This window comes from Coregonus clupeaformis, chromosome 40 (assembly GCF_020615455.1).
Source record: "Coregonus clupeaformis isolate EN_2021a chromosome 40, ASM2061545v1, whole genome shotgun sequence".
NCBI lineage: Eukaryota > Metazoa > Chordata > Actinopteri > Salmoniformes > Salmonidae > Coregonus > Coregonus clupeaformis.
In genome coordinates this window covers 32,656,976-32,684,969 of record NC_059231.1, presented here as the reverse complement: position 1 = coordinate 32,684,969, position 27,994 = coordinate 32,656,976, and the positions used below count along the sequence as shown (strand labels likewise).

The following is a 27,994-nucleotide window of genomic DNA, read 5'->3' as shown; positions in this document are numbered from 1 at the left end:
GGCAGGTTCCGCGGAGTGCGGAGATGCGCACTGTGCCGCGAGTGGTCCGGCATAGTCCGGTACGTCCTGTGCGAGCACCCCGCACGTGTTGTGCGAAGGTGGGCATGCAGCCAGGACGGAGTGTGCCGGCTCAGCGCTCGCGGCCTCCAGTGCCTCTCCTCGGTCCCGGATATCCTGCGCCAGTGTCACGTGCTGTTATGCCAGTACGGGTACACAGCCCTGTACGTCCTGTGCTGATGCCTCACACCGAGTGTGTGAAGGTAGGCATTCAGCCAGGACGGGTTGTGGCAGCTCTTCACTCCAGGTCTCCTATCCGTCTCCATAGCCCGGTCCGGCCTGTCGCTGCTCCACGCACCAAGTCTACGGTGTGCGTCGACAGCCCTGCCCGGCCTGTTCCTGCTCCACGCACCAAGTCTACGGTGTGCGTCGACAGCCCTGCCCGGCCGGTTCCTGCTCCACGCACCAAGTCTACGGTGTGCGTCGACAGCCCTGCCCGGCCTGTTCCTGCTCCGCGCACCAAGTCTACGGTGTGCGTCGTCAGCCCTGTCCGGCCCAGTCCTGCTCCCCGCACCAAGTCTGTGGTGCGTTTCGTCAGCCCTGTCCGGCCCGTTCCTGCTCCCCGCACCAAGTCTGTGGTGCGTTTCGTCAGCCCTGTCCGGCCCGTTCCTGCTCCCCGCACCAAGTCTGTGGTGCGTTTCGTCAGCCCTGTCCGGCCCGTTCCTGCTCTCTGCACCAGGTCTGTGGTGCGCGTCGCCAGCCCAGTCCGGCCCATCCAAGCTTCCCGCACCAAGCCAGTGGTGTGCGTCGTCAGCCCTGTCCGGCCCGTTCCTGCTCTCCGCACCAAGTCAGGGGTGCGCCCGTCAGCCCGGTCCGGCCTGTCCCTGCTCCACGCGCCAGGCCTACGGTGTGCGTCGTCAGCCTGGTAAGGCCTGTTCGTCCTCCACGCACCAAGCCAGGGCGCGTGTCGTCAGTCCGGCTCCGGCCAACGGGGCTAGACAGGACCAGGGGTACTTTGGGGGGTTGGAAAGGAGGTGGGGATCAAGGCCGGAGCCAGAGCCACCGCCGAGGAGGTATGCCCACCCAGCCCTCCCTTGTTTGGCCCTTATTGAGGCGCGGTCGCAGTCCGCGCCTTTAGGGGGGGGTACTGTCACGCTCTGGCTCCGGGACTCTGTATATTGAGCCAGGGTGTGTTTATTCATTGGGTGTATTTCTATGTTGGTATTTCTGTTGGGTTCATTTCTATGTTTGAGATAATGACTCCCAATCAGGGGCAACGAGTGTCAGCTGTGGGCTGGTTGTCTCTGATTGGGAGCCATATTTAATCTGTATGTTTTCCTTTGGGTGTTGTGGGTTTTTGTTCCTTTACGGTCATTGTAACTGTGGACTTCATGAATCGTTTATTGTTTTGCACTTTAGTATAATAAAGTCATAATGTTCGCTCAACACGCTGCGTATTGGTCTGCTCCTTTTGAAGACGGTCGTGACACCTCCAGATAAAAAGGTGAAGACTTCTTGATGTGTGCTTTCTACAGGCCAATTTCACTGTTGAATGTTGATGGTAAAGTATTTCTAAAATATTCCTTTGTGTTTGTATACCGGTTTCATCAGAGCAGAAGAGTCTCATTTGGCCCCCAGGTGGACCACGGCCAGAGCTGAACTGATACTCATGGGAGAGAAGCAGATGTTCTTACTGGAGTTGGTTTGGCCAAGTGTGTGAAGAAAGTCCAAGGCAAACACTGTGTTTGAGCTACTGACAGTGGTCATGGTTGACTGTAGTATGATGGTAAAGCAAAGGCGGAAAAGAGCCATCATTGATGGTTTTAATTAATATTTAGGGTGAATAATCCTGTGCTTGAGTGAACAATCAAATCATATACACTGAGTGTACAAAACATTAAGAACACCTGCTCTTTCCATGACATAGACTGACCAGGTGAATTCAGGTGAAAGATATGATCCCTTATTGATGTCACTTAAATCCACTTCAATCAGTGTAGATGAAGGGGAGGACACAGGTTAAAGAAGGATTCAGAGGGCACATGGGCAAGACAAAAGATTGAAGTGCCTTTGAATAGGGTATGATAGTAGGTGCCAGGCTCACCGGTTTGAGTGTGTCAAGAACTGCAACTCTGCTGGATTTTTCAAGCTCAACAGTTTCCCGTGTGTATCAAGAATGGTCCACCACCTCGACCCAGAGCCACTACAGAATTTAAGTAAGCTGCATTCACCATTGTCTTCCTCATCCCTAGATTCCCTGTTTGGTTTGAGCATGTAAATCTGTGTGTACTTATTATCTTTCTATTAAAACTCCTGCCTTTGTTTCATATTTGAATGATTAGAATAACTACTTGTCTGACCCTTTTAGGCTATTTAATTCCCCTTTCCCCCTTGTGATTCTGACTCGTTACCATATTGCATCATTTTGCCAACAAATCCTTCATGAATCATTCATCATGTAAAATGTATTGATTTATCTTGATGTTCTTATAATAAATATTTATAGTTTATAAAGTATTTGCTGGCCTCCTAGATGCATTTGTCTTGTCATTGAATTGCCTTCAGAATTATATGATAATTGAATCTCTTTTGTTAAATTAGAGTTTCCAATAGCCTCACATTGTGGGTGGTGCCCTGTAAATTCCAGAATTAATGACCAAATTAATTAGACATTATCTCATTACAACACTCATCTACACCAGTAATGCCACAGACAGACAAAGCACATAACTTACCACTCGGACAACACCACAGAGAACAACAGAGGAAACTAAGTGCCAAGTACAGTAGAGTACTGATTTGATCACCCTAAAGTAGATACACCCCCCCCCCCAATTTTTTAAATTTATTATAAAGACGTTTTACGGAAAACTACTTTTTTTGGGGGGGGAAACAGCTAACTTCCTGCATTTCAACACCCATTGAGCATGTTTGGGATGCACTGGATCGACATGTACAACAGCGTGTTCCAGTTCCCGCCAATATCCAGCAACTTCGCACACAGCCATTGAAGAGGAGAGGGACAACATTCCACAGGCCAGAATCAACAGCCTGATCAACTCTATGCGAAGGAGTCACGTTGCAGCTGAAATACCGAAAGCTGAAAAGGGCGAGAGGTTTACCTTGGAATTCAGGTCTGACAGGTGGATAATTCTAACTGCTTTTTAGGTGGGTTATAATGTACATGAGGAGAATGTGTGATGTCAAATGTTTAATAAAACATGTGTCATTACTTTAAAGTGGCAATCAGCAATTGAAACAATAACAAATGGTTTCCCCACCCATTTCGGTAAAAATGGGGCCGGAGAAATGTAACTACTCAAATTCATATACAGAGCTATGGATGCAAAGACTGACCATCCATGATATCAAAATTATAGTTTTAACCATGTTTGTAGGCTATATAGTGTGTGTACATTTACTTTGTTTACAAACATTGGAGTAAAACAAGCTTATATTTTGGGTTCTGATGGGGTATGACAGTTGAACAAAGCTCATGAGGCATTTATAAGTTATATTCTTCAAGAATCAATGGGTACATATCATTTATTCACGTCCAAGTCCAAAAATGTATTTAGCAACTGTAGATTGCCCCTTTAAATGGTACTGTTGAGAGTCATCATTTAGGCCAGGGCCAGGTGTTTTCCCTGACCTCCTCACCTGGTAAGGAATAACTCTGGGTCCTAGTTAAAGTCTATATAAGTAGGAACCAGTTTTATTTTTCTGGGTCAGGGCCCGTATTCAGAAAGTGTCTCAGAGCAGGAGTGCTGATGTAGGCTCAGGTCCTCCCCATCCTCTGAAGCTAACCAGGGTTGGTTCTGGTCGGTCCCTGGATGGGAGACCAGATGCTGCTGGAAGTGGTGTTGGACTGCCAGTAGGAGGCACTCTTTCCTCTGGTCAAAAATAATAATAATCTCCTAAATGCCCCAGTGCAGTGAATGGGGATATTTCCCTGTGTAGGGTGCTGCCTTATCGGATGGGACGTTAAACGGGTGTCCTGACTCTCTGTGGTCACTAAAGATCCCATGGCACTTATCGTAAGAGTAGGGGTGTTAACCCCGGTGTCCTGGCTAAATTCCCAATCTGGCCCTCATAACATCATGGCCACCTAATCATCCCCAGCTCCTCCTAATTCATCTCCGCTCCCCTCTAACTATTCCCCGGGTCATTGCTGTAAATGAGTATGTGTTCTCAGTCAATTTACCTGGTAAAATAAGGGTAAAATAAAAATCCATATAACCCAAGATCAGCAATCCTATTCTAAGACGCTTCGTGAATACGGGTCAGGTCTCACAGTGAGGAAACATTCCTCCTCCTTGTCATCATCAATACTCATTGCTTAAACCCCAGGTCACCTTTTCCATAAACTTATGGAGCCATTTATCAAAGAACGTCTAAGAAAGTGATAAAATACCAAAACTCTTTATCAGGGTGTCAAGAAAAACTCAACGCACTTCAAAAATGTGCCTTCTATTACACACTCAGTTTGCCCCTGTCAAGTGGATAATAAAATCTGTGTGTGAGAGTTTGTGACTGTCTCTCAGGGTGTATGCCTGGTACAGTGAGCATGTACTGTAGTGTGTGTGTGTGTGTGTGAGAGTGAGTGTGTTTGATGTCTGGGGTTAACTGCTTCTGTTTCATGTGTGACCCTTCTGGTATGTGAAAGTACGGTACCCCGGAACCACACTGGAAGGGTGACACACACACACACACAGCAGGACCGGTAGGCACCATTGTTTCATAAAGGATTAGCCCTGGACCTCAGTCACTGTCTGAACTTTGGACCCCACAGCAGGCAAGTCAGACAGTCCATCAGCCAGCCAGACACACAGTCCCAGTTGTGCCAGGAACAGCACAGGACAGGACAGTATCAAGGAGTGTAAAGAGACATTACATTACTTGGACAGTGTAAGGATATACAGTGAGTCATTAAGACATAGCTACACTAGCTTTTAAGGAAAAATACAATTCAAAGTAAATCTATTTTCTTTCCTCCATTACCTCGTTCACAGTTATCCTAATTTCACTGTTTTATCTCCCTCCTTAAGGCTATTATTTAAACGTTCTTATTTTTTTCATAATGGGTGGGATGTCTGAATTCAGACAAGGCATTAAAAAAATTTAACGTGTCATCTTTAATTTTACAGTTACAATCATTGTTTTTTCCAGTGTCTTGAAACCATACAAATAAATATACATATGTTACAAAACAATTCCAGTGTCTTTGAACATACAAAAAATGACATTTTGTACAGTGCCGATCACATGATAGGAAGCGTTATAAAGGCATTACTTGTGTAGTGGTTAGGTTGACATTAGAGACTCCATACCATATATGTACTGCAGTGGTTCTTTACCTACTTTGGTAAGCAGAATAATGGGTATGTACTGCTGACCTGTGTTCAAATGTTTTCTTTCAAATACTCCCAGAAATGTGGGGAGCATGCCTTGAGTGACAGATGGGCACAGGTTTGCTAGTCTGAGCCACAGAAGAACATGTCCTATAACAGCGTGTGATTTCTCCACAATCAGAAAGGAGTTCTAGAATTGTTGTTTTTACAAAAGCATTTTCTTTTAAATTTACAAATATGTATTTTTGTCTCTCATCCATGATGACAGTTCAAATACAAAATATATAATTTTTTGAAATATCTACATATTAATTACACTCTAAAAGCATTGGGTGAAACGCAGTGCTCCTCTTTCTATGAGTAGCTTGGATGAACAGGGCACTTGGTAAGTCTCTGAGTTTCTCCTGAACTTCCTGTAGGCCTCCATAGGATTTGTAGTCTTAGAAGTCTTTCTCTGGACTACAACTATGACTGTACCGGCACACAGTGGTCATACATCCATACATCCGTATCTGTATCAGTCCTGAGGCTCTTAAGAGTCTTTGATCGACCAATGTGAGTTACTCATTCTGGGGGATGTAGTCTTTCTTCACCTCCTCTTCTAGTGGTTTGGCACAGGAGGTTCAATTAGTCCAGTAGGTAGGACCCCCTCCTTTACTTGGTTTAGTCTGACACATACATTCCCTTTTCTTGTCTTTAGTTTAGTCCGGCAGGCATGGCTCTGCAGTAATACTACTCTCCTTAGGAGCTGAAGAGGGTGAGAGGTGTGGGACGAGAGGTCACTTCTCCATTGCACATGGGCATGATACCTTCTCTCTTTTTCTTTATACCTATCCTTTTCTCGCCTCTCTTTTCTCTCTCTTGTTTTCTCCTCTCTTTTCCTTTCACTGTCCTTTCTTCTCTTGTTCCTTTCTTCTCCTCCTCCTCTCCTCTACTCCAGTGAGAGGTCATCTTTTCTCCTCTCATAAGGGCAGAGAGACTCTGGTTTTCCTGCTGGGTCAGATTGAAGTTTCATTACTGCCGCTGTTCCGGGAGAGAGAAAGGGATGGAGGGAAGGATAGAGGGAGGGAAGGATAGAGGGAGGGAAAGATAGAGGGAGGTGAGGTGAGGGAAGGATAGAGGGAGGTGAGGCAAGGATAGAGGGAGGGAAGGATAAAGGGAGGTGAGGGAAGGATAGAGGGAGGTGAGGGAAGGATAGAGGGAGGTGAGGGAAGGATATAGGGAGGGAAGGATAGAGGGAGGTGAGGGAAGGATAGAGGGAGGGAAGGATAGCGGGAGGGAAGGATAGAGGGAGGTGAGGGAAGGATAGAGGGAGGGAAGGATAGAGGGAGGTGAGGGGAGGATAGAGGGAGGGAAGGATAGAGGGAGGTGAGGGAAGGATAGAGGGAGGGAAGGACAGAGGGAGGGAAGGATAGAGGGAGGTGAGGGAAGGATAGAGGGAGGGAAGGATAGAGGGAGGGAAGGATAGAGGGAGGTGAGGGAAGGATAGAGGGAGGTGAGGGAAGGATAGAGGGAGGGAAGGAGGGGAGACATGCTGGGTTAGATGTGTGCAGGTAGGGATGCAGGCTAACATCACTAGACAGTGTACAACCACGTGCAGCATTCATATGTGGGATGGGAACTTTCATTCATACAGTACACATAGACATGTGCAACAGCGAAATATGTCCTCCTTATGTGATAACTTCACCTAATACATGCAGGTCAGCATCAATAGACTCCATGGTCAACAGCTGCATGTCATTAAACTGTCTATAATGAAATACCATTCAGATGCAATCTGACATCAAAAATAATCCACTCATTCACTATTTAGGCTAAAAGGAATCATACATCACTTTATGCTGAGTTGCACTACATTCTCTGCTCTATTGACAAACACCACACACAAGAACTACACTATGACATCATCATCACGCGACTACCCACTCTGAGTCTGATTCGTTGCCTCCGTTGGTCGTCATCGCCTTCATGCTCATAGCCACGCCCCCATTCTGTGGTAATTGTGGGCGTGGGGCGATCGGCGGCTTGATGATTACGCTGTTGCTGTTGCCCACAGATACGGGGCGCACCCCGTCGTTGGAGGCCACCGAGGGGGTCTTGGATGGAGGGATGATGGGGGGAGGGATGGAGGAGGAGATGGTGGGAGGGTTGTAGTCACTCAGCTTCTCTCTCAGTCGGTTCTTCATGTTCTTGTCGGTCAAGGGAGGAGGGTACGTGATCTTGTTCTTCAGGATGCCTGAGATGGGAAGAATATAGAATCTTTAGATTTGTTTTAGGTGTAATAACAAAACGTTTACAAATGGATAAAGACAGGGCCAATATATTGTATGCTTGGATTAATGATTGAATGAACAAACAAACACACAAACCAACCAACAAAAAAATAAAATAAGGAACGTCTACATCTCTCACCCTTCTTCGGCTCAGGCTGGTGGGTGCTGGGAGGCCCATTGGAGGGTCCATTGGAGGGTAGACTGGGAGGTCCATTCTCCCTAGTGGGGGTCTCCCTGTCCTGGGGTGTCTCTTCTCTCTCTCCTACATGGTTGAGTTTGTTCTCCTGGTGCAGCTCCACGTTCACCTTGGTCTCCACCCTCAGCCGTTCTGCACCCCCAGGATCCTCGCTGTCACTGGCTGTCGTCGCATCCTTGGGCCAGTAAGGCTTCACGTGATTGGACACTGCTTCCACTAGGGTCAGAGGAAGAAGAAATATGAGCCAATCAGTACTTTGGTTGTAGGTAGTACTACCATGCCACAGTACAATAGTAAATATATCGATAACACTTTACTTACTGTAAAGTCTGCAGGTATAATGCACTATAATCCAGTTATAATGTATTCTAAGACATGCCATCCTATCAGTGAGTCATGAAGAATGAATAAAAAGCTAAATGAGAGAAACTGCAGTGCTTTCTGAGCAGTGAGACCATGGATGTTTTGGGTAACTGATAGTTACCCGTTAGGGTGAGGGGTGTTTTGGTTTAGAAATGGATGGCTACCTTTGGGTGCGATGCTGGGCCCTTTAGGTGTACTGTGTAGAGGCTGTCTCTCATTGTTCCACTTGGGCTTGATGTCCATGTCATCATCTTCGCTGTCAGAAGAGTGAGACGAGGCATAGGACGAGCTGTGTTCATCTACAGACAACTCACTGTCCGAGTCCGAGTCTGAGAGAGAGAAAGAGAGAGAGAGGGAGACCAAAAGACAAAAAGAGAGAAAGAGCAACACATGAATACATTATACAGACACACAGCTCACTGCTGTGAAGACTGCACACCATCTGAGTTTGATTCAGATCATGATATGGCTTACCGTCTCCTCCTTTAGTGCTGTTCCTGTGGAACAGAGATCCGTCCAGGTCAGTGTGTCCTGCTTTAGCTGTCCCCGACGACATACTGGGTTTCTGACCAGAGTCACCCCTACATCAGAGAGAAGGCCAAACACAGCTTATTTACAAAGCTAAGTGTAATCACATTGGAGCCTTTGAACTTACTATAGAGCTGCAGAAGAACTGATGACGAACTTCACCTGGGCATTGGATGAAGTGGAATTTCCCCCCATTTGTCTCTTTTCCCTGAACATAATGTAAGAGTAATACCTTTTCCAAACTCTTATAGATTGAGACATTAGCCAGAGGGCCTACAGCAATACTGTACCGTAGCTAACCTGTCTGCTGCTTTCTGATCTAAGAGTTTTAGGCTTGCTGGCGCTGGAGCCTAGTCAACTGCCAGAGGCCAGCTGTGTGTGTCTGAAATATTCTACCAGGTATTGTATACGCCTCCCCCTCCAGCCAGACACTCCCCACCCACTGACCTGTGTATGTGTGTGTATGTGTGTGCTTGTGTGTCGTCTCTTTTTGTATGCGTGTTTGACAAACTGCTGTGTTGTGCTGAGCCATGCTTTGCCTGCATGTGCGTGAAATAATATTCAGAATGGTAGAAAAACAGTCACAAAACCACAGAGAGAGAGAGAGAGAGAGCGAGAGAGAGAGAGAGAGAGAGAGAGAGAGAGAGAGAGAGAGAGAGAGAGAGAGAGAGAGAGAGAGAGAGAGAGAGAGGGCTCAGAGATGCTGTGGAGGGGGGCTGCTACTAGGGTTAGTGTGGGTGAGCTAGTCACGCAGAGAAAGCGAGAGATAGAGTGAGAGAGAGAGAGAGAGAGAGAGCGAGAGCGAGAGCGAGAGAGAGAGAGCGAGAGAGAGGAGAGAGAGAGAGAGAGAGAGAGAGAGAGAGAGAGAGAGAGATGGCTCAGCGATCAAAAGAGTAACAGAGAAAAAAGAGAGATTCAGACTAAGAAAGGACAGACAGTTATGCCATTGCCATAGCCATGCGGCAGCCACCGTGTTACCTGCGTGTGTAAGCGAGGTAGCTGCTGTGGCTTTTGGCTGACCTGACGGTACTCTCCAGAGAAACAGTGGACTCCCCAATGGCTGACCTGTACAGAGGACCGTCCACAGTGTACGTGTTGTTACAGTTCAGAGACCGCTGGAGGGAGGAATGGAGGGAGGGGGGATAGGTTGGAAGGAGGGAGGGAGAGAGGGGGGGGAGAGAGAAAGAAACCAGTCAGTACTAGACAGTAAAGACATCTGTTCATCTCCTTATGTGTGTGTGTTTATTCGTGTGTATACTTACAGTGAGTAGAGATCCTCTGGTAGTGCTGGACTCATCCGGTAAAGCCTTCTTCCCAGTAAAGACATTCTTCAGATTCTTCCTCACTTCTTTATTAAAGATCACATGGAAGAAGAAGATGAAGATGCCCTATAAGGAGACGGAGAGAGAGGGTCAGTGAAAGCCTTTACAAAATCCATTCTCTTCAATGATATTAGGCCAGGGCCTGCATTCATAAATTGTCTCAGAGTAGGAGTGCTGATCTAGGATCAGGTCCCCCCCTGGCAATGTAATCTTATTCAATATTATCTAAAAGGCTAAACTGATCGTAGATCAGTATGCCTACTCTGAGACGCTTTATGAATGCAGGCCCTGGCCTAATATCAGTGAAGGGAATGGATTTTGTCACGGCTGGTGATCACTGGTGTACAGTAAGACTGAGAGTTTTAGCCTCTAGAGTCTAGTGAATGATAGTGGACTGTACAGCCTGACCCGTGACACTTAACCCTGAGCCCTGTCCCTGACCACTCACCTGCAGACAACTGAAGATGGCGAACAGGTAGTGAAAGGTCATGACATCACTGTTGACGGCCATGAGGCCCAACAGCCAGGTGGCGCTGATGAGCAATAGGAGCATGAAGGCCATCCTCAGAGCAGGACTATGTAGGGGGAGGGAGGTAGAGGGAGAAACTCAGATTATAACGCACACAAACACACACACACAGTCACCCGCATGTATGCACACACACCACATAACACACACATGCACACACTCATACATACACGCATGGATGCACACCCACACAGTCGCGCATCCACAGACACACAAGTAAGTCCTACTAATAGAGAATGGCCTTTGATATCCTTAATCTCAAGTGTGTGTGCGTGCGTGCGTATGTGCCTGCGTGTGTAATAATACTTACATGGCTCCAGACTTCTCGAAGGACCTCTGCCTGCGTCCACAGGATGCCTTAGCTGCCAGTACAAAGATGACGATGTTGACCTGAGAGAGAGGAGAGAGACAGAGACAAGCAATAGTACCATGGCAGACAACAGGATAATTCACTTACAGTCAACAACAGATACACTCAAGACCTCTAACTGCAAATCACTCACTAACACAGGCAAGGCATTCGCTAAGGAATTAGAGAGAGAGAGAGCAAAGGAAGGACAAAAAGAAAAGAAAAGGGCAAGGAGAGAAGAGCGAGCAGAGAAAGAAAGAAAGAGAAGAACGTAACATTGAAAATAATCATGTAAAAGTAAGTAAAAATCTATCGTTATTAGCACCATTTATCTCAGGCACTCACCAGGACGACTACAGAGATGGGTCCTGCGAAGCTCCAGATGAGGGTGTCGTGGACAGAGAGCCAGCAAAAGTCTGGGTTCCCATAGCCCTGAGGGTCAAGACCCACTGCCAGACCTGAGGAGGGGAGAACCAGAGAAACATATCAAGACTGTGTTAGCCGTAGGCCTACTGTAAAGTATGAGCATCACCTGTACTGGGCCAATAATACATTTGCACTGTGCAGGAATTCTTTCTTAATTGAAATGCAGAGAAAAACAAAATCAGTGGCACCTATTAGAAACCCCACTAAACAACAATGTAAGTAGATGCATCAGGCTATTATTGATGGGAGAAGAGAATAGCAGAGAAAGGCTAGAAAGCCTGTGCATGGTTCATCCACAGATGATGTTGCAGGTCAAGCAAAGCATGTGGGAACAGCGTCTACCGTGTGCAGGCTTTCTTTCTTCATTCAAATTCATAGATATACACAGAGGCTTCATAAAACACCACACTCTAGTGCACAACGGTGTAAGCAGATCTACACTGGTATTATCCATGAGAGAAGAGAGGAGCTGGGCTGGGTTAAGGACTTATTCTCACCCCAGGCTTTGTGCGTGTGCCAGGGTGGAACGTGACACCATTATGGGCCGACTGGCATCAGCAGACACAGGTCTAATCACCTACAGGAAGTCTTCAGGACAGGAGGAGATATACAGCACTAGAGACTACTACTGGACAGAGACTTCAGGATGTCTCTCTCTCCCTCTCTCTTTCCACCGCTTCCTCTCTTCTGCTCGCTTCTCCTCGCTCTCCTGCTTCCTCTCTCTCTCTGCTCTCTCCCTCATATTATCTGTATTTTCCTACTGCTCTCTCTCTCTCGCTCTTTCTCCCTCTCTCTCCTCCAGGTTTCCCACAGGGATCAAAGGTTCCTCAAGGAGAGACAGGCGAGTCGGTGTACGGCAGAAGACAGACAAGATGGCTTCTGACTCATAGGTGTGACTAGGTTTGTTTACCTGGGATTGGGGTGACTGAGTTTAAGTGTTTGTGTGTGTGTGTGTGTGTGTGTGTGTGTGTGTGTGTGTGTGTGTGTGTGTGTGTGTGTGTGTGTGTGTGAGTGCGTGCATGCCCATCCGTCTGTCCGCGTGTGCATCTGTGCGTGCATACGTTATGTGTGTGTGTTTCCTCACCTGTGATGATTGCAGGTATGCCCCAGCCCATGGCGTAGTAGAACCTCATGTGACCGTGGTTGATGTTCCTGACCTCGGTCAGCATGCGGTAGATGTGGAGGCCCTCCACAAACATCCAGGCAAACGTACACATGTAGAAGTAGTGGAGCAGGATGGCGATCACCGTACACACAAACTACAGACAGAGTCACAGACGGACAAGGTTAGAGATCACGAGGGACATCCATTTCAATCACATTGAGAACCACTAATCCATGTTCCATTCTTCAGCACTGGTCACACTACACTGCGGGTACAAAAACATTAAGAACACCTTCCTAATAGTTTTGTCTTGCCCATTTACTCTCTGAATGGCACACATACACAATCCATGTCTCAATTGTCTCAAGGCTTAAAAATCCTTCTTTAACATGTCTCCTCCCCTTCATCTACACTGATTGAAGTGGATTTAACAAGTGACATCAATAAGGGATCATAGCTTTCACCTGGATTCACCTGGTCAGTCTATGTCATGGAAAGAGCAGGTGTTCTTAATGTTTTGTACACTCAGTGTATAGCCCTGAGTGGGTCTCTCTCTCTCTCCCTCCCTCCATCTCGCTCTACTTTTCTTTATCTCCCTCCATCCCTTGTTCCAGGAAGAATGCAGTGTTCTTGGGAATCCCCCAGCAGGGAGGGGAGGGAGAGGACTAGAGCTAGATCCCAGTCTACAGAGCAGAAGGGCATCAATCTAACCGGAGATGGCTCAGGGCTGTGACTGACGATAGCATTCCACAGCACTGACACACACACACACACACACACACACACACACACACACACACACACACACACACACACACACACACACACACACACACACACACACACACACGGCTAGGCTTCTAAGTCAGTGAGTAAGTGTTGATCGTTACTACTGTTGTAACAGTAACAGAACAGCCAGAAGAGGATTGGTTCCTCTCTAGGTTCCTTCCTAGGTTCCTACCTTCTAGGGAGTTTTTCCTAGCAACTGTGCTTTTGCCTCTGCATTGCTTGCTCTTTGAGGTTTTAAGCTGGGTATCTGTAAAGCTTCTGATATAAAATAAGTTGATTTGAATTTGATTTGAACAGTAACAGTCTATGGAGACAGACTCAGACCTGTCTGTTTGTGACAGGGTCTACTGCCCTGAAGCTCAAACAGTTAGGCACCAGTAACATCACGTCTCTATTATCACAGGCCTTGAGGGACAGCAGGCCTATTAGTGTGTGTGTGTGTGTGTGTGTGTGTGTTAGAGTGTGTGTATCTGTGTGTGTGTGTGTGTGTGTGTGTGTGTGTGTGTGTGTGTGTGTGTGTGTGTGTGTGTGTGTGTGTGTGTGTGTGTGTGTGTGTGTGTGTGTGTGTGTGTGTGTGTGCACGGGCATGTGTGTTGTGCAATACATTTCAGAGTAAATTGCATCAATGTACTTTAAAAAATGTCCAAATACACTATTAGATTACTTGCTTATAGGCAAACCTTTATACTGCACTTACAAGGTAAAGGAATCACATGCTATGTGAATACACAGTATCGGACATCTCAGAGTGTCTTAAATAAGGAATCGATTTTTAGACAACAGAGAAATGGTTAGTCTCATCCAGTACAGTAAATTCGTGCTCTAACACTATTAATGAAGCATCAGATGTATAATCTAGAAAAATCTAGCAGACAAAGACAACCTCTCAGGTAGGACCGATCCCTCTAAGCTCCTGTCAGCACCAGTACCTGAATGGCTGCAGGCAAACTAATAGCAGCTATTTACCAGAAACCGCTAACTGGAGTGAACCTGAAACACAAATCCCTGCTTTATCCCTTATCCTACCTGAAAATACACCACGCTACAGGAATAGGAGGTGTGTTTGTGTGTGTGTGTATATAAACAATGCAATATGATTTTCAACAAAAGGAGAAACCTGTGCAGGCAGACACAGACGCAAAGACTTCCCATAGAGATGTTGTAGAGCATGACTCTTTTCTCAGCTCAACAACAATGATGAATTCCCATAACGCCAGGGAGAAAATGGCTGCAGGGCTGTATTCCTGGGGTTATCCCAGGTGATCCCTTCAATTTGTAAACAAAATGTGGGGACTCCATAATCCACATAATTTACAGAGGCACTAGTGTACTTTTAACACTTAAGCTTAAGGATCAGGAGTGCTACCAAACAACCAAGATCTTTTTCATTAATATCCAGATAGTCACAAATACTAAACATTCCAAACTATCCCTGCTAAAGCATGGTCAATGTCATTTTCAGGAGTTTAGAGGTCAGGGTTCCTTAGTTTTCAGTCACTGGGTTTTCAGTCTGGTTGATGGGTCAGAGGTTAGAGTTCAGGGGTTACAGGTCAGGGTCATGGTTAGAGGTCACGATTAGGCTTCCTTAGTTCAGTCTATCTCACCAGGTTGTCAGTCTGGTCGATTCGTCAGGGTTAGGGTCATAGAAGTCAGGGTCAGAGTAAGAGGTCATAGGTTAAATGTTTCTCACTGGGTTGTCAGTCTGGTTGATGCCGATGAGGAAGACGAGCTCGGAGAAGAAGAGTGCCGCCACCAGGTTCCTGTGGATGCTGTGGAGGTTAGAGCGTAGCTTCCTGAGTAGAGCCAGCAGGATGAAGGTGAGGAGCAGGGCCACCAGGGAGGCTGACACCGTGGTGTAGGTCACGATCTTTAGGGGTAACACGTCACCATGCTGGGGGGAGGGCAGGGAGAGGGAGGGGGGAGCAAGAGAGGAGAAAGGGGGAGAGGGGTGAGAAAGAGAGAGCGCCCCCCACTACTGCTGTAGTGTAGCCTGCCCATAGCAATATAATTACAACTCTATTTAGAGTTATGTACAGTATATCTCTATGAGCCTACCTCTCTCTTGGAAATGTCCATGAGCACAGCGAAGCTGGTCATGTGGTTACACTGACAGCTGATGTGTGTGTTGTTCCTGTGCAGTAGTTCACATCCCTTAGACGACCAGCCTCCCGTACCACCAATCCTACACACACACACACACACACACACACACACACACACAGACACAGACACAGAGGAAAGAGAATAAATACCATGTAAAGAGAGAGTGTGTGCGTGTGTGTGTGTGTGTGTGTGTGTGTGTGTGTGTAGTACTCACGCGATGGAGTGATTCCAGAACACACACACAGGTTTGGTCCTCTCCTCTGTCTCCAGTAGTGTGTACTCCAGTGTGATGGGGGGGTCAAGGGGAGAGGGGAGGGGAGAACCCTCGCTGTACACCAACGTGCTCACTATGGGGGTGTTGATCACTGGACGGTTGGGCAGCCTGCTCACACACACACACAACACATATGAGCAAGGATGAATGGACACACTCATTTTGATAACTTTTGAAGTAATGTTTACGCACGTGTGACCGCACGCACTCAAGCAAACACTCCTTTTAGGGAGTTCCAAAATATACATTCTCAGCTGTTTGTGGTCGCTTGGCAACCAGCCAAATAGTGCTTTCTGAGCCCTTCTAGTACCAGTGTAGCAGCTATCATATACACACACGGGGCTAAATATTATGACATACCAACCAAACTGTTCCACATTTAACTCTGCCTTATATGTGTATGTTTAATTTGTAAATTATATGTTTTAATCATATATAGAGTTTTGAGTGGTCCAAATGTATACAGCGAAAGATTCTGACTGCATGGCAATGACATGTGAGACAAACACCCACAGTATGCCAGGGTAATAATCGGACCTAAAGTAAACAATGGTTTGTGCCAACGCAAATACAGTTGCCATATCTGTTACCACGCTTGAGTAATTTATGACATATGTTATGTCTTTATTATGATGGCTAGATTAGCTACAGTGGGGGAAAAAAGTATTTAGTCAGCCACCAATTGTGCAAGTTCTCCCACTTAAAAAGATGAGAGAGGCCTGTAATTTTCACCATAGGTACACGTCAACTATGATTGACAAATTGAGATTTTTTTTCTCCAGAAAATCACATTGTAGGATTTTTAATGAATTTATTTGCAAATTATGGTGGAAAATAAGTATTTGGTCACCTACAAACAAGCAAGATTTCTGGCTCTCACAGACCTGTAACTTCTTCTTTAAGAGGCTCCTCTGTCCTCCACTCGTTACCTGTATCAATGGCACCTGTTTGAACTTGTTATCAGTATAAAAGACACCTGTCCACAACCTCAAACAGTCACACTCCAAACTCCACTATGGCCAAGACCAAAGAGCTGTCAAAGGACACCAGAAACAAAATTGTAGACCTGCACCAGGCTGGGAAGACTGAATCTGCAATAGGTAAGCAGCTTGGTTTGAATAAATCAACTGTGGGAGCAATTATTAGGAAATGGAAGACATACAAGACCATTGATAATCTCCCTCGATCTGGGGCTCCACGCAAGATCTCACCCCGTGGGGTCAAAATGATCACAAGAACGGTGAGCAAAAATCCCAGAACCACACGGGGGGACCTAGTGAATGACCTGCAGAGAGCTGGGACCAAAGTAACAAAGCCTACCATCAGTAACACACTACGCCACCAGGGACTCAAATCCTGCAGTGCCAGACGTGTCCCCCTGCTTAAGCCAGTACATGTCCAGGCCCGTCTGAAGTTTGCTAGAGTGCATTTGGATGATCCAGAAGAGGATTGGGAGAATGTCATATGGTCAGATGAAACCAAAATATAACTTTTTGGTAAAAACTCAACTCGTCGTGTTTGTAGGACAAAGAATGCTGAGTTGCATCCAAAGAACACCATACCTACTGTGAAGCATGGGGGTGGAAACATCATGCTTTGGGGCTGTTTTTTCTGCAAAGGGACCAGGACGACTGATCCGTGTAAAGGAAAGAATGAATGGGGCCATATATCGTGAGATTTTGAGTGAAAACCTCCTTCCATCAGCAAGGGCATTGAAGATGAAACGTGGCTGGGTCTTTCAGCATGACAATGATCCCAAACACACCGCCCGGGCAACGAAGGAGTGGCTTCGTAAGAAGCATTTCAAGGTCCTGGAGTGGCCTAGCCAGTCTCCAGATCTCAACCCCATAGAAAATCTTTGGAGGGGAGTTGAAAGTCTGTGTTGCCCAGCGACAGCCCTAAAACATCACTGCTCTAGAGGAGATCTGCATGGAGGAATGGGCCAAAATACCAGCAACAGTGTGTGAAAACCTTGTGAAGACTTACAGAAAACGTTTGACCTGTGTCATTGCCAACAAAGGGTATATAACAAAGTATTGAGAAACTTTTGTTATTGACCAAATACTTATTTTCCACCATAATTTGCAAATAAATTCATTAAAAATCCTACAATGTGATTTTCTGAATTTTTTTTTCTCATTTTGTCTGTCATAGTTGACGTGTACCTATGATGAAAATTACAGGCCTCTCTCATCTTTTTAAGTGGGAGAACTTGCACAATTGGTGGCTGACTAAATACTTTTTTTCCCCACTGTACATAGAAATTGATAAAGGCAGTGTCTGGTTATGTCAGATTTTATGAAAGATTGAAGTAAAGTGTAGTAAAATGTAGAAAAGCATTGCACTGGTTACCTGAGGCTCCTACGGTCCGGGTCGTATCGCTCAGGGAGGAGCTGACCCAACGACCTAAACACTATCACCACGGCAACAGGCAGGGTGGCAGCGGGCTCGACATGGCGGCGTCTCTTATTGGATAGGGTCTGATCCTCTTCAGGGGCGTCGGTCTGAGAGGGCTCGACGCTGGGGCTAGGCTCGACTACTAGAGAGTAGGAATAAGAGTATGTGAGAGAGAGAGAGGGAGAGAGAGAGAGAGAGAGAGAGAGAGAGAGAGAGAGAGAGAGAGAGAGAGAGAGAGAGAGAGAGAGAGAGAGAGAGAGAGAGAGAGAGAGAGAGAGAGAGAGAGAGAGAGAGAGAGAGAGAGAGAGAGAGAGAGTGAGAACACATATTTAAGTCCTTACTACATGCATGAAACACAGATAAATGATATAAAGAATATTAGTGAAAAGCTTTGGAGCACCTTAAATGAAATTTTGGGCAAAAAGGCGAACTGGGCTCCATCATTCATTGAATAAGATGGCTCATTCATCACAAAACCCACTGATATTGCCAACTACTTTAATGTTTTTTTCTTTGGCAAGATTATCAAACTTAGGCATGACATGCCAACAACTAATTCTGAACCTACACATCCATGCATAACTGACCAAATGATGAAAGACAAGCATTGTAATTTTGAATTCCGTAAAGTGAGTGTGGAAGAGGTGAAACAATTATTGTTGTCTATCTCTCCTGGCTCAAAGTAGAGGAAAGATTGACTTCATCACTACTTGTATTTGTGAGAAGTATTGACATGTTGAATACAGATGAAAAAAACGGATAAAAATAAACCTTATGGAATAGCGGGGACTGTGAAGAGACACACACAGGCACAGACACACGCATACACACACATGATAACATTCACACACGTACACATGGATTTTGTGTTGTAGATATGTGGTAGTAGAGTAGTGAACTGAGGTCACACACTTAATATGTTGTGAAATCTGTTGTGAAATGTAATGTAATGTTTTTCTTATTGTATATAACTGCCTTAATTTTGCTGGACACCAGGAAGAGTGGTTGCTGCCTTGGCAGCAGCTAATGGGGATCCATAATAAATACGATTACAAATCATGGCTGATTCATTTTGAGTCTTGGTAAGAGACTGGGTTACATGACTGCTTAAGCTTGACTACAAGCACTGGATCTGTTTAATTGGTAGGTCACCAACAAATCCCAAAGGTTTTGATGGATTACAGCCCAAAATAGTTTGTACAGTTTGCAGTATTCCAAGTCCAGTGGTAGGGTGAGCAGACAACTGTACCTTTGTTGGGGACCTCCTGGGGCCTAGTGTTGAACTGTGGGAAATGGACAGAGGACGTGAGGTCTTTGGGGTAGTACTCCTGGATCTCATGAAAGCGAGGGAATGAGGCCTGCTCAGGGACGGACGTGTCCAGGTAATCAACAACAATGACTAAGGAGAGAGAAAGAACTACACATCAAGACCAGCTCATTATCAAATAAGAGTGATATATTATAATTGCATTGAATGGAAGTAAAACTTGACTGCAGTTCACTCAGAGACTATTTATCAATGGAAGATTTGTTCAAAATCTGTGTTAGGGAGTTAGGAATCTGCTCCTAGACTCTCCGAAATCCTCTCTTCATTGGTCTGTAAATGTGTCTTCACTCACTCATATTGTCAGTGACGATGGTGAATGGTTTGAGGTAGGTCTTCCTCATGTTCTGTGCCAGGGTGTTGGTGTAATCCTCAAAGTGGCGCAGCAGGTGGGCGGTGCCCCCCTCAGAGCGCTGGATCTGCTCCCAGTGGTCTCTGGTGCCAGGGTCTAGGATGGCACTGCCCGCTCTCACCAGGTTCTGAAGGGTTTACAATACAGAGCAGGATGATCAGACAGTAAGTCGCTACAAGTCACTTTGAATATGGGGGAATACAGGCACAGCTCGAACTCTGTCACTCCTGTCTAACTCATTTTAAGTCCTGGAGTAGCAGAAGTTACCTGCTCACGTAGGCCTATATAAGATAAGTGACCTAAAACATTCACAACCTAAAGAGAAATGCCATAATATAATGTTAAGATATTAAATAGCTCAGCTTTTTGTAGATTAGAGTTCATATTGCAGGTTGACGTTTATTGTCATGAGTCTTTCCCTGGAGCCAGAACTGACCGGTTTCCGCTAGTGGGCCAGCTGCAAAGTCAAAATTGTCTATATCGTAAAAATTATTTTAAGGTTAGGGTTAGGCATTAGGGTCAGCAGTGTGGCTAAGGTTATGTTTAAAATCTGATTATAAGACTTTGTGACTGTGCCAGCTAGTGACCACTCTCCAGAGCTGCCTCCAGTACATTAGTCAGAAAAAAATAAATTCCAACCTGCATTCACATTGGCCAGGTCAGCTTCCCCCTATTAGTGGAACTGGGAGAAAGCCAGTGGAGGGCAGTATTCCTCCAGTCTTCCCAGTGTAACTGAACCCCACCCAGTAGGCTACTCCTGAATAATGCACTGGTAATGCACCTAATGCCCTGCTGTCTGACACAACTGACAAGCAAGTAGTGCATGGTCCCTGAGAGAAATACTGTGCATACAAAACCAAACGTTAGAAAAATAAGAATATTGCAATTAGCCAGTTTGCAATGTTGAAATACAACAACAAACTCTGACCTCGTTGAACTCTGCGTCTCTCGTGGCCGTGAGATCGAAGCCGGTCTGCTGACTCTCGTACTGGAGGACCCTGGTCAGCAGCTGGAACGCTGTCTTCACATCGTTGCCGTAGTAACTGTCCGTGTGGTTGGTGGCGTTGTGGAGCAGGCGGACGATAGCTTTGGAGCGCTCGCCGTCCATCCTGGACTCGTTACGATGCATCTCCTCATTCTGGAGGGACGGAGGGGAGGGGAAGAGATGGAGGTCAAGGATACAGACAGATACTGGAAACAGTTACAACTATATTGACTGTCTGTGGTAGGTTGGTACTAATAGATTAATCCTAACCAGGGGTGAAAGTAGATCACATTTCTTACCGGTATGGGACACCCAAGCACGCGCACCTATTAATTTCATATATGATCTCTGTAGGCCTAGTAGCCTAGGCCAAGTAAAGATTTGTCATATCACTTTTAACATGCAATACCTTTTAACATAGGCGGCGCGTGGGTTTCAAGTTTGAGGAAGCACATTTTCACCATAAACAAGCACCTTTGTAATAAAGCATTCCATGCATCCTCGCATTTGCAGACTTGAGTAAGACAACCTACTTTTCCTAATGTGATGAGATGGTGTGTCATAATTTAGGCTGATAATATACCTCAATCACTGTTCGCAAAAAAAACTGTTCAATGCAGCGCGTAGTGGCGTAGGGTAGACCTAGGCTATAAGCTATAGGCCTATCAGATACATTTCTTGTTGGCCTTTTATAAACACATTTCCTGCAATTGTACTACACTTTATATGACTGGCGATATTAACAGAAACTTTTTTAATATGACAAAAATTACAGGGTAGCCTACTTTGCTGACATTGACAAACAAATCAATAAAAACAACGTTGTCAGATCCATATAATCGACCTACGACAAGGGTTGACACAAATACAATATGACGTCCATCTAACCTGGAGGAGGGAATTATTGTCCAAAAACAAACAAAAGTGGCATTGACGCAACGATAAAGACTGAATATGTATACTCACCGGAGATATGGTCGATGTTCTCCGCTAATGCAAATAAGATAGGAAACTAAAAGACAGATTGGAGTCTTTTCATTGTCATCTCTTTACAGCAATAGCCATTTGCTTTACAAACAGTTTTTCAACGATTGTATTTTTTAATATTACGACATGCCTGGCTGGGTCTCTCTGCTTTTCACTGAGTCACACCTCATTTGGTATTTGCAGCGTGTGCTGCCCAATTGCAGGCCCTTCCGACTGTAGGCCTTACATTTTACTAACTGTTGTTTTAGACAACAACAGTTAGTGCATACATTTTTTTCCCATAATTTTTTTCATACTGGCCACCCGTGGGAATCGAACACACAACCTTGGCGTTGCAAGTGCCATGCTCTACCAACTGAGCTACACGGGGCACCTGTTCTGAAAAGCCCCATAGTCTGCAACACCACTAAGCAAGGGGCACCACCAAGCAAGCAGCACCATGAAGACCAAACAGGTCAGGGACTAAGTTGTGGAGAAGTACAGATCGGGTTGGGTTATAAAGAAAATATCAGAAACTTTGAACATCCCACAGAGCACCATTAAATCCATTATTAAAAAAGCCTTGTGATTTAAAACAATCCATGCTTTAAAAAAGAAAAGAAGCTAATGATCCTCTGTGGCCAAATCATGCTTTCTGGTGTAGTAGCCAATTTTTTATGATTTTATTTATTTATGTATAATAATAAACCATTTAGCAAATGCTTTTATCCAAAGCGACTTACAGTCATGCGTGCACACATTTCTTTTGTGTATGGGTGGTCCCGGGGATCTAACCCACTACCTTCGCGTTACAAGCGCCGTGCTCTACCAGCTGAGCTACAGAGGACCACAGACAGAAGTAAGCTAATTAGGCTTTTTAATTGGCAATTTATTCAATTTACTTTAGGGAAAGCTTCCCCTAGCCTTATGGACACGCCGCCTATGACTTTTAATGTGGCATAAACACAACCAGTCATGATGTTTTCATCTGATTGTCAAACAATCACTTAAAAAGGGCGCTCCTGTAGGCTACCCGTGCACGTTCGTCCACTCACAAAATAAATCCAGCATCCAAACCCCAACAGTGCACTGTGCACCCGCAATTTGATGAATGGAAAGAGGCATCTGTTATAAAACACCTACATGTACAGTGGCTTGCGAAAGCATTCACCCCACTTGGCATTTTTTCTATTTTGTTGCCTTACAACCTGGAATTAAAATTAATTTTGTATCAGTTTGTATCATTTGATTTACACAACATGCCTCCACTTTGAAGATGCAAAATCTTTTTTAATGTGAAACAAACAAGAAATAAGACAAAAAAACTGAAAACGTGAGCGTGCATAACTATTCACCCCCAAAGTCAATACTTTGTAGAGCCATCTTTTGCAGCAATTACATCTGCAAGTGTCTTGGGGTATGTCTCTATAAGCTTGGCACATCTAGCCACTGGGATTATTGCCCATTCTTCAAGGCAAAACTGCTCCAGCTCCTTCAAGTTGGATGGGTTCCGCTGGTGTACAGCAATCATTAAGTCATACCACATATTCTCAATTGGATTGAGGTCTGGGCTTTGACTAGGCCATTCCAAGACATTTAAATGTTTCCCCTTAAACCACTCGAGTGTTACTTTAGGAGTATGCTTAGGGTCATTGTCCTGCTGGATGGTGAACCTTCGTCCCAGTCTCCAATCTCTGGAAGACTGAAACAGGTTTCCCTCAAGAATTTCCCTGTATTTAGCGCCATCCATCATTCCTTCAATTCTGACCAGTTTCCCAGTCCCTGCCGATGAAAACATCCCCACATCATGATGCTGCCACCACCATGCTTCACTGCGGCGATGGTGTTCTCGGGGTGATATGAGAGGTGTTGGGTTTGTGCCAGACATAGCGTTTTCCTTGATGGCCAAAAACCTAAATTCTAGTCTCATCTGACCAGAGTACCTTCTTCCATATGTTTGGGGAGTCTCCCACATGCCTTTTGGCGAACACCAAACGTGTTTGCTTATTTTTTCTTTAAGCAATGGCTTTTTTCTGGCCACTCTTCCGTAAAGTGTGTACGGCTTAAAGTGGTCCTATGGACAGATACTCCAATCTCCGCTGTGGAGCTTTGCAGCTCCTTCAGGGTTATCTTTGGTCTCTTTGTTGCCTCTCTGATTAATGCCCTCTTTGCCTGGTCCGTGAGTTTGGTGGGCGGCCCTCTCTTGGCAGGTTTGTTGTGGTGCCATATTCTTTCCATTTTTTAAATAATGGATTTAATGGTGCTCCGTGGGTTGTTCAAAGTTAGTGATATTTTTTTTATAACCCAACCCGATCTGTACTTCTCCACAACTTAGTCCCTGACCTGTTTGATCTTCATGGTGCCGCTAGCTTGGTGGTGCCCCTTGCTTAGTGGTGTTGCAGACTCTGGGGCCTTTCAGAACAGGTGTATACTGTTGAAGTCGGAAGTTTACATACACTTACGTTGGAGTCATTAAAACTCATTTTTCAACCACTCTACAAATTTCTTGTTAACAAACTACAGTTTTGGCAAGTTGGTTAGGACATCTACTTTGTGCATGACACAAGTAATCTTTCCAACAATTGTTTACAGACAGATTATTTCAATTATAATTCACTGTATCACAGTTCCAGTGGGTCAGAAGTTTACATACACTAAGTTGACTGTGCCTTTAAACAGCTTGGAAAATTCCAGAAAATGATGTCATGGCTTTCGAAACTTCTGATAGGCTAATTGACATAATTTGAGTCAATTGGAGGTGTACCTGTGGATGTATTTCAAGGCCTACCTTCAAACTCAGTGCCTCTTTGCTTGACATCATGGGAAAATCAAAAGAAATCAGCCAAGACCTCAGAAAAAGAATTGTAGACCTCCACAAGTCTGGTTCAGCCTTGGGAGCAATTTCCAAACCCCTGAAGGTACCACGTTCATCTGTACAAACAATAGTACGCAAGTATAAACACCATGGGACCACGCAGCCGTCATAGCGCTCAGGAAGGAGACGCGTTCTGTCTCCTAGAGATGAACGTACTTTGGTGCGAAAAGTGCAACTCAATCCCAGAACAACAGCAAAGGACCTTTTGAAGATGCTGGAGGAAACAGGTACAAAAGTATCTATATCCACAGTAAAACAAGTCCTATATCGACATAACCTGAAAGGCCGCTCAGCAAGGAAGAAGCCACTGCTCCAAAACCGCCAGAAAAAAGCCATACTACGGTTTGCAACTGCACATGGGGACAAAGATCACACTTTTTGGAGAAATGTCCTCTGGTCTGATGAAACAAAAATCGAACTTTTTTTTTTTTTTTTTTTTCTCGGGGGGAATGGATCAGCTTAATATTGCAGATAGATTGTATCTTCTATCAATGTAATTGTCTGCATCACTTCCAATCCCCCATGTTTATTTTATTTTTTTATATATATATTCCCCTTTATTACTTTTCAACCCCACCATCCTTTCCCTACTTGGAGTAAATTAGTGAACAACAACGCCCAGGCCTCTACTTACGGTCTATACTTACTATCTACACCTTATGGACAGAGTTAATTTTACAATAATTCTATATATATATATATATATATATATATATATATATATATATATATATATATATTTTATATTTTATTTTTTTGCTCCTGAAACAAAAATAGAACTGTTTGGCCATAATGACCATCGTTATGTTTGGTGGAAAAAGGAGGTTCCTTGCAAGCCGAAGAACACCATCCCAACCGTGAAGCACGGGGGTGGCAGCATCATGCTGTGGGAGTGCTTTGCTGCAGGAGGGACTGCTGCACTTCACAAAATAGATGGCATCATGAGGAAGGAAAATTATGTGGATATATTGAAGCAACATCTCAAGACATCAGTCAGGGATTTAAAGCTTGGTCGCAAATGGGTCTTCCAAATGGACAATGACCCCAAGCATACTTCCAAAGTTGTGGCAAAATGGCTTAAGGACAACAAAGTCAAGGTATTGGAGTGGCCATCACAAAGCCCTGACCACAATCCTATAGAAAATGTGTGGGCAGAACTGAAATGGCGTGTGTGAGCAAGGAGGCCTACAAACTTGACTCAGTTACACCAGCTCTGTAAGGAGGAATGGGCCAAAATCCACGCAACTTATTGTCGGAAGCTTGTGGAAGGCTACCCGAAACGTTTGACCCAAGTTAAACAATTTAAAGGCAATGCTACCAAATACTAATTGAGTGTATGTAAACTTCTGACCCACTGGGAATGTGCTGAAAGAAATAAAAGCTAAAATAAATAATTCTCTCTACTATTATTCTGACATTTCACATTCTTAACATAAAGTGGTGATCCTAACTGACCTAAGACAGGGAATTTTTACTAGGATGAAATGTCAGGAATTTTGGCTAAGGTGTATGTAAACTTCTGACTTCAACTGTATATACTGAGATCATGTGACAGATCATGTGACACTTAGATTGCACACAGGTGGACTTTATTTAACTAATTATGTGACTTCTGAAGGTAATTGGTTGCACCAGATCTTATTTAGGGGCTTCATAGCAAAGGGGGTGAATACATACAGTGAGGGAAAAAAGTATTTGATCCCCTGCTGATTTTGTACGTTTGCCCACTGACAAAGAAATGATCAGTCTATAATTTTAATGGTAGGTTTATTTGAACAGTGAGAGACAGAATAACAACACAAAAATCCAGAAAAACGCATGTAAAAAATGTTATAAATTGATTTGCATTTTAATGAGGGAAATAAGTATTTGACCCCCTCTCAATCAGAAAGATTTCTGGCTCCCAGCTGTCTTTTATACAGGTAACGAGCTGAGATTAGGAGCACATTCTTAAAGGGAGTGCTCCTAATCTCAGTTTGTTACCTGTATAAAAGACACCTGTCCACAGAAGCAATCAATCAATCAGATTCCAAACTCTCCACCATGGCCAAGACCAACGAGCTCTCCAATGATGTCAGGGACAAGATTGTAGACCTACACAAGGCTGGAATGGGCTACAAGACCATCGCCAAGCAGCTTGGTGAGAAGGTGACAACAGTTGGTGCGATTATTCGCAAATGGAAGAAACACTAAATAACTTTCAATCTCCCTCGGCCTGGGGCTCCATGCAAGATCTCATCTCGTGGAGTTGCAATGATCATGAGAACGGTGAGGAATCAGCCCAGAACTACACGGGAGGATCTTGTCAATGATCTCAAGGCAGCTGGGACCATAGTCACCAAGAAAACAATTGTTAACACACTACGCCGCGAAGGACTGCAATCCAGCACATATACAGGCCAATCTGAAGTTTACCAATGAACATCTGAATGATTCAGAGGAGAACTAGGTGAAAGTGTTGTGGTCAGATGAGACCAAAATTGAGCTCTTTGCCATCAACTCAACTCGCCGTGTTTGGAGGAGGAGGAATGCTGCCTATGACCGCAAGAACACCATTCCCACCGTCAAACATGGAGGTGGAAACATTATGCTTTGGGGGTGTTTTTCTGCTAAGGGGACAGGACAACTTCACCTCATCAAAGGGACGATGGACGGGGCCATGTACCGTCAAATCTTGGGTGAGAACCTCCTTCCCTCAGCCAGGGCATTGAAAATGGGTTGGGGATGGGTATTCCAGCAAGACAATGACCCAAAACACACGGCCAAGGCAACAAAGGAGTGGCTCAAGAAGAAGCACATTAAGGTCCTGGAGTGGCCTAGCCAGTCTCCAGACCTTAATCCTATAGAAAATCTGTGGAGGGAGCTGAAGGTTCGAGTTGCCAAACGTCAGCCTCGAAACCTTAATGACTTGGAGAATATCTGCAAAGAGGAGTGGGACAAAATCCCTCCTGAGATGTGTGTAAACCTGGTGGCCAACTACAAGAAACGTCTGACCTCTGTGATTGCCAACAAGGGTTTTGGCACCAAGTACTAAGTCATGTTTTGCAGAGAGGTCAAATACTTATTTCCCTCATTAAAATGCAAATCAATTTCTAACATTTTTGACATGCATTTTTCTGGATTTTGTTGTTGTTATTCTATCTCTCACTGTTCAAATAAACCTACCATTAAAATTATAGACTGATCATGTCTTTGTCAGTGGGCAAACATACAAAATCAGCAGGGGATCAAATACTTTTTTCCTTCACTGTATGCATGCACCACTTTTCCGTTATTTTTTTTAAAGATTTTTTTTTAAACAAGTTACTTTTTTAATTCCACTTCACCAATTTTTACTATTTTGTGTATGTCCATTACATGAAATCCAAATAAAAATCAATTTAAATTACAGGTTGTAATGCAACAAAATAGGAAAAACGCCAAGGGGGATGAATACTTTTGCAAGGCACTGTATTGTACTGACATTCTGCGATTGTCATTAGGCCTA

The 27,994-nt window shown here is 44.7% G+C and overlaps 1 protein-coding gene across 1 annotated transcript in view; it reads right to left on the bottom strand.

The window, feature by feature from the left end:
• Window positions 1-5,113: 5,113 nt before the first annotated feature.
• The window catches only part of LOC121554850 (cadherin EGF LAG seven-pass G-type receptor 1-like), a 138,416-nt gene continuing 115,535 nt past the window's right edge, over window positions 5,114-27,994 (bottom strand). Inside the window, exons 20-37 of the mRNA XM_041868552.2 lie at window positions 20,610-20,819; window positions 19,625-19,808; window positions 19,255-19,404; window positions 17,961-18,147; window positions 15,549-15,716; window positions 15,287-15,413; window positions 14,922-15,122; window positions 12,422-12,596; window positions 11,257-11,369; window positions 10,873-10,952; window positions 10,482-10,608; window positions 9,974-10,099; window positions 9,690-9,826; window positions 8,658-8,764; window positions 8,348-8,512; window positions 7,764-8,036; window positions 7,278-7,587; window positions 5,114-6,338 (exon numbers count right to left, since the gene is read on the bottom strand). Of these exons, the coding sequence (XP_041724486.2) occupies window positions 6,311-6,338; window positions 7,278-7,587; window positions 7,764-8,036; window positions 8,348-8,512; window positions 8,658-8,764; window positions 9,690-9,826; window positions 9,974-10,099; window positions 10,482-10,608; window positions 10,873-10,952; window positions 11,257-11,369; window positions 12,422-12,596; window positions 14,922-15,122; window positions 15,287-15,413; window positions 15,549-15,716; window positions 17,961-18,147; window positions 19,255-19,404; window positions 19,625-19,808; window positions 20,610-20,819 (2,868 nt within the window). The 3' untranslated portion in view covers window positions 5,114-6,310. The remainder of the gene's footprint in view (window positions 6,339-7,277; window positions 7,588-7,763; window positions 8,037-8,347; window positions 8,513-8,657; window positions 8,765-9,689; window positions 9,827-9,973; window positions 10,100-10,481; window positions 10,609-10,872; window positions 10,953-11,256; window positions 11,370-12,421; window positions 12,597-14,921; window positions 15,123-15,286; window positions 15,414-15,548; window positions 15,717-17,960; window positions 18,148-19,254; window positions 19,405-19,624; window positions 19,809-20,609; window positions 20,820-27,994) is intronic.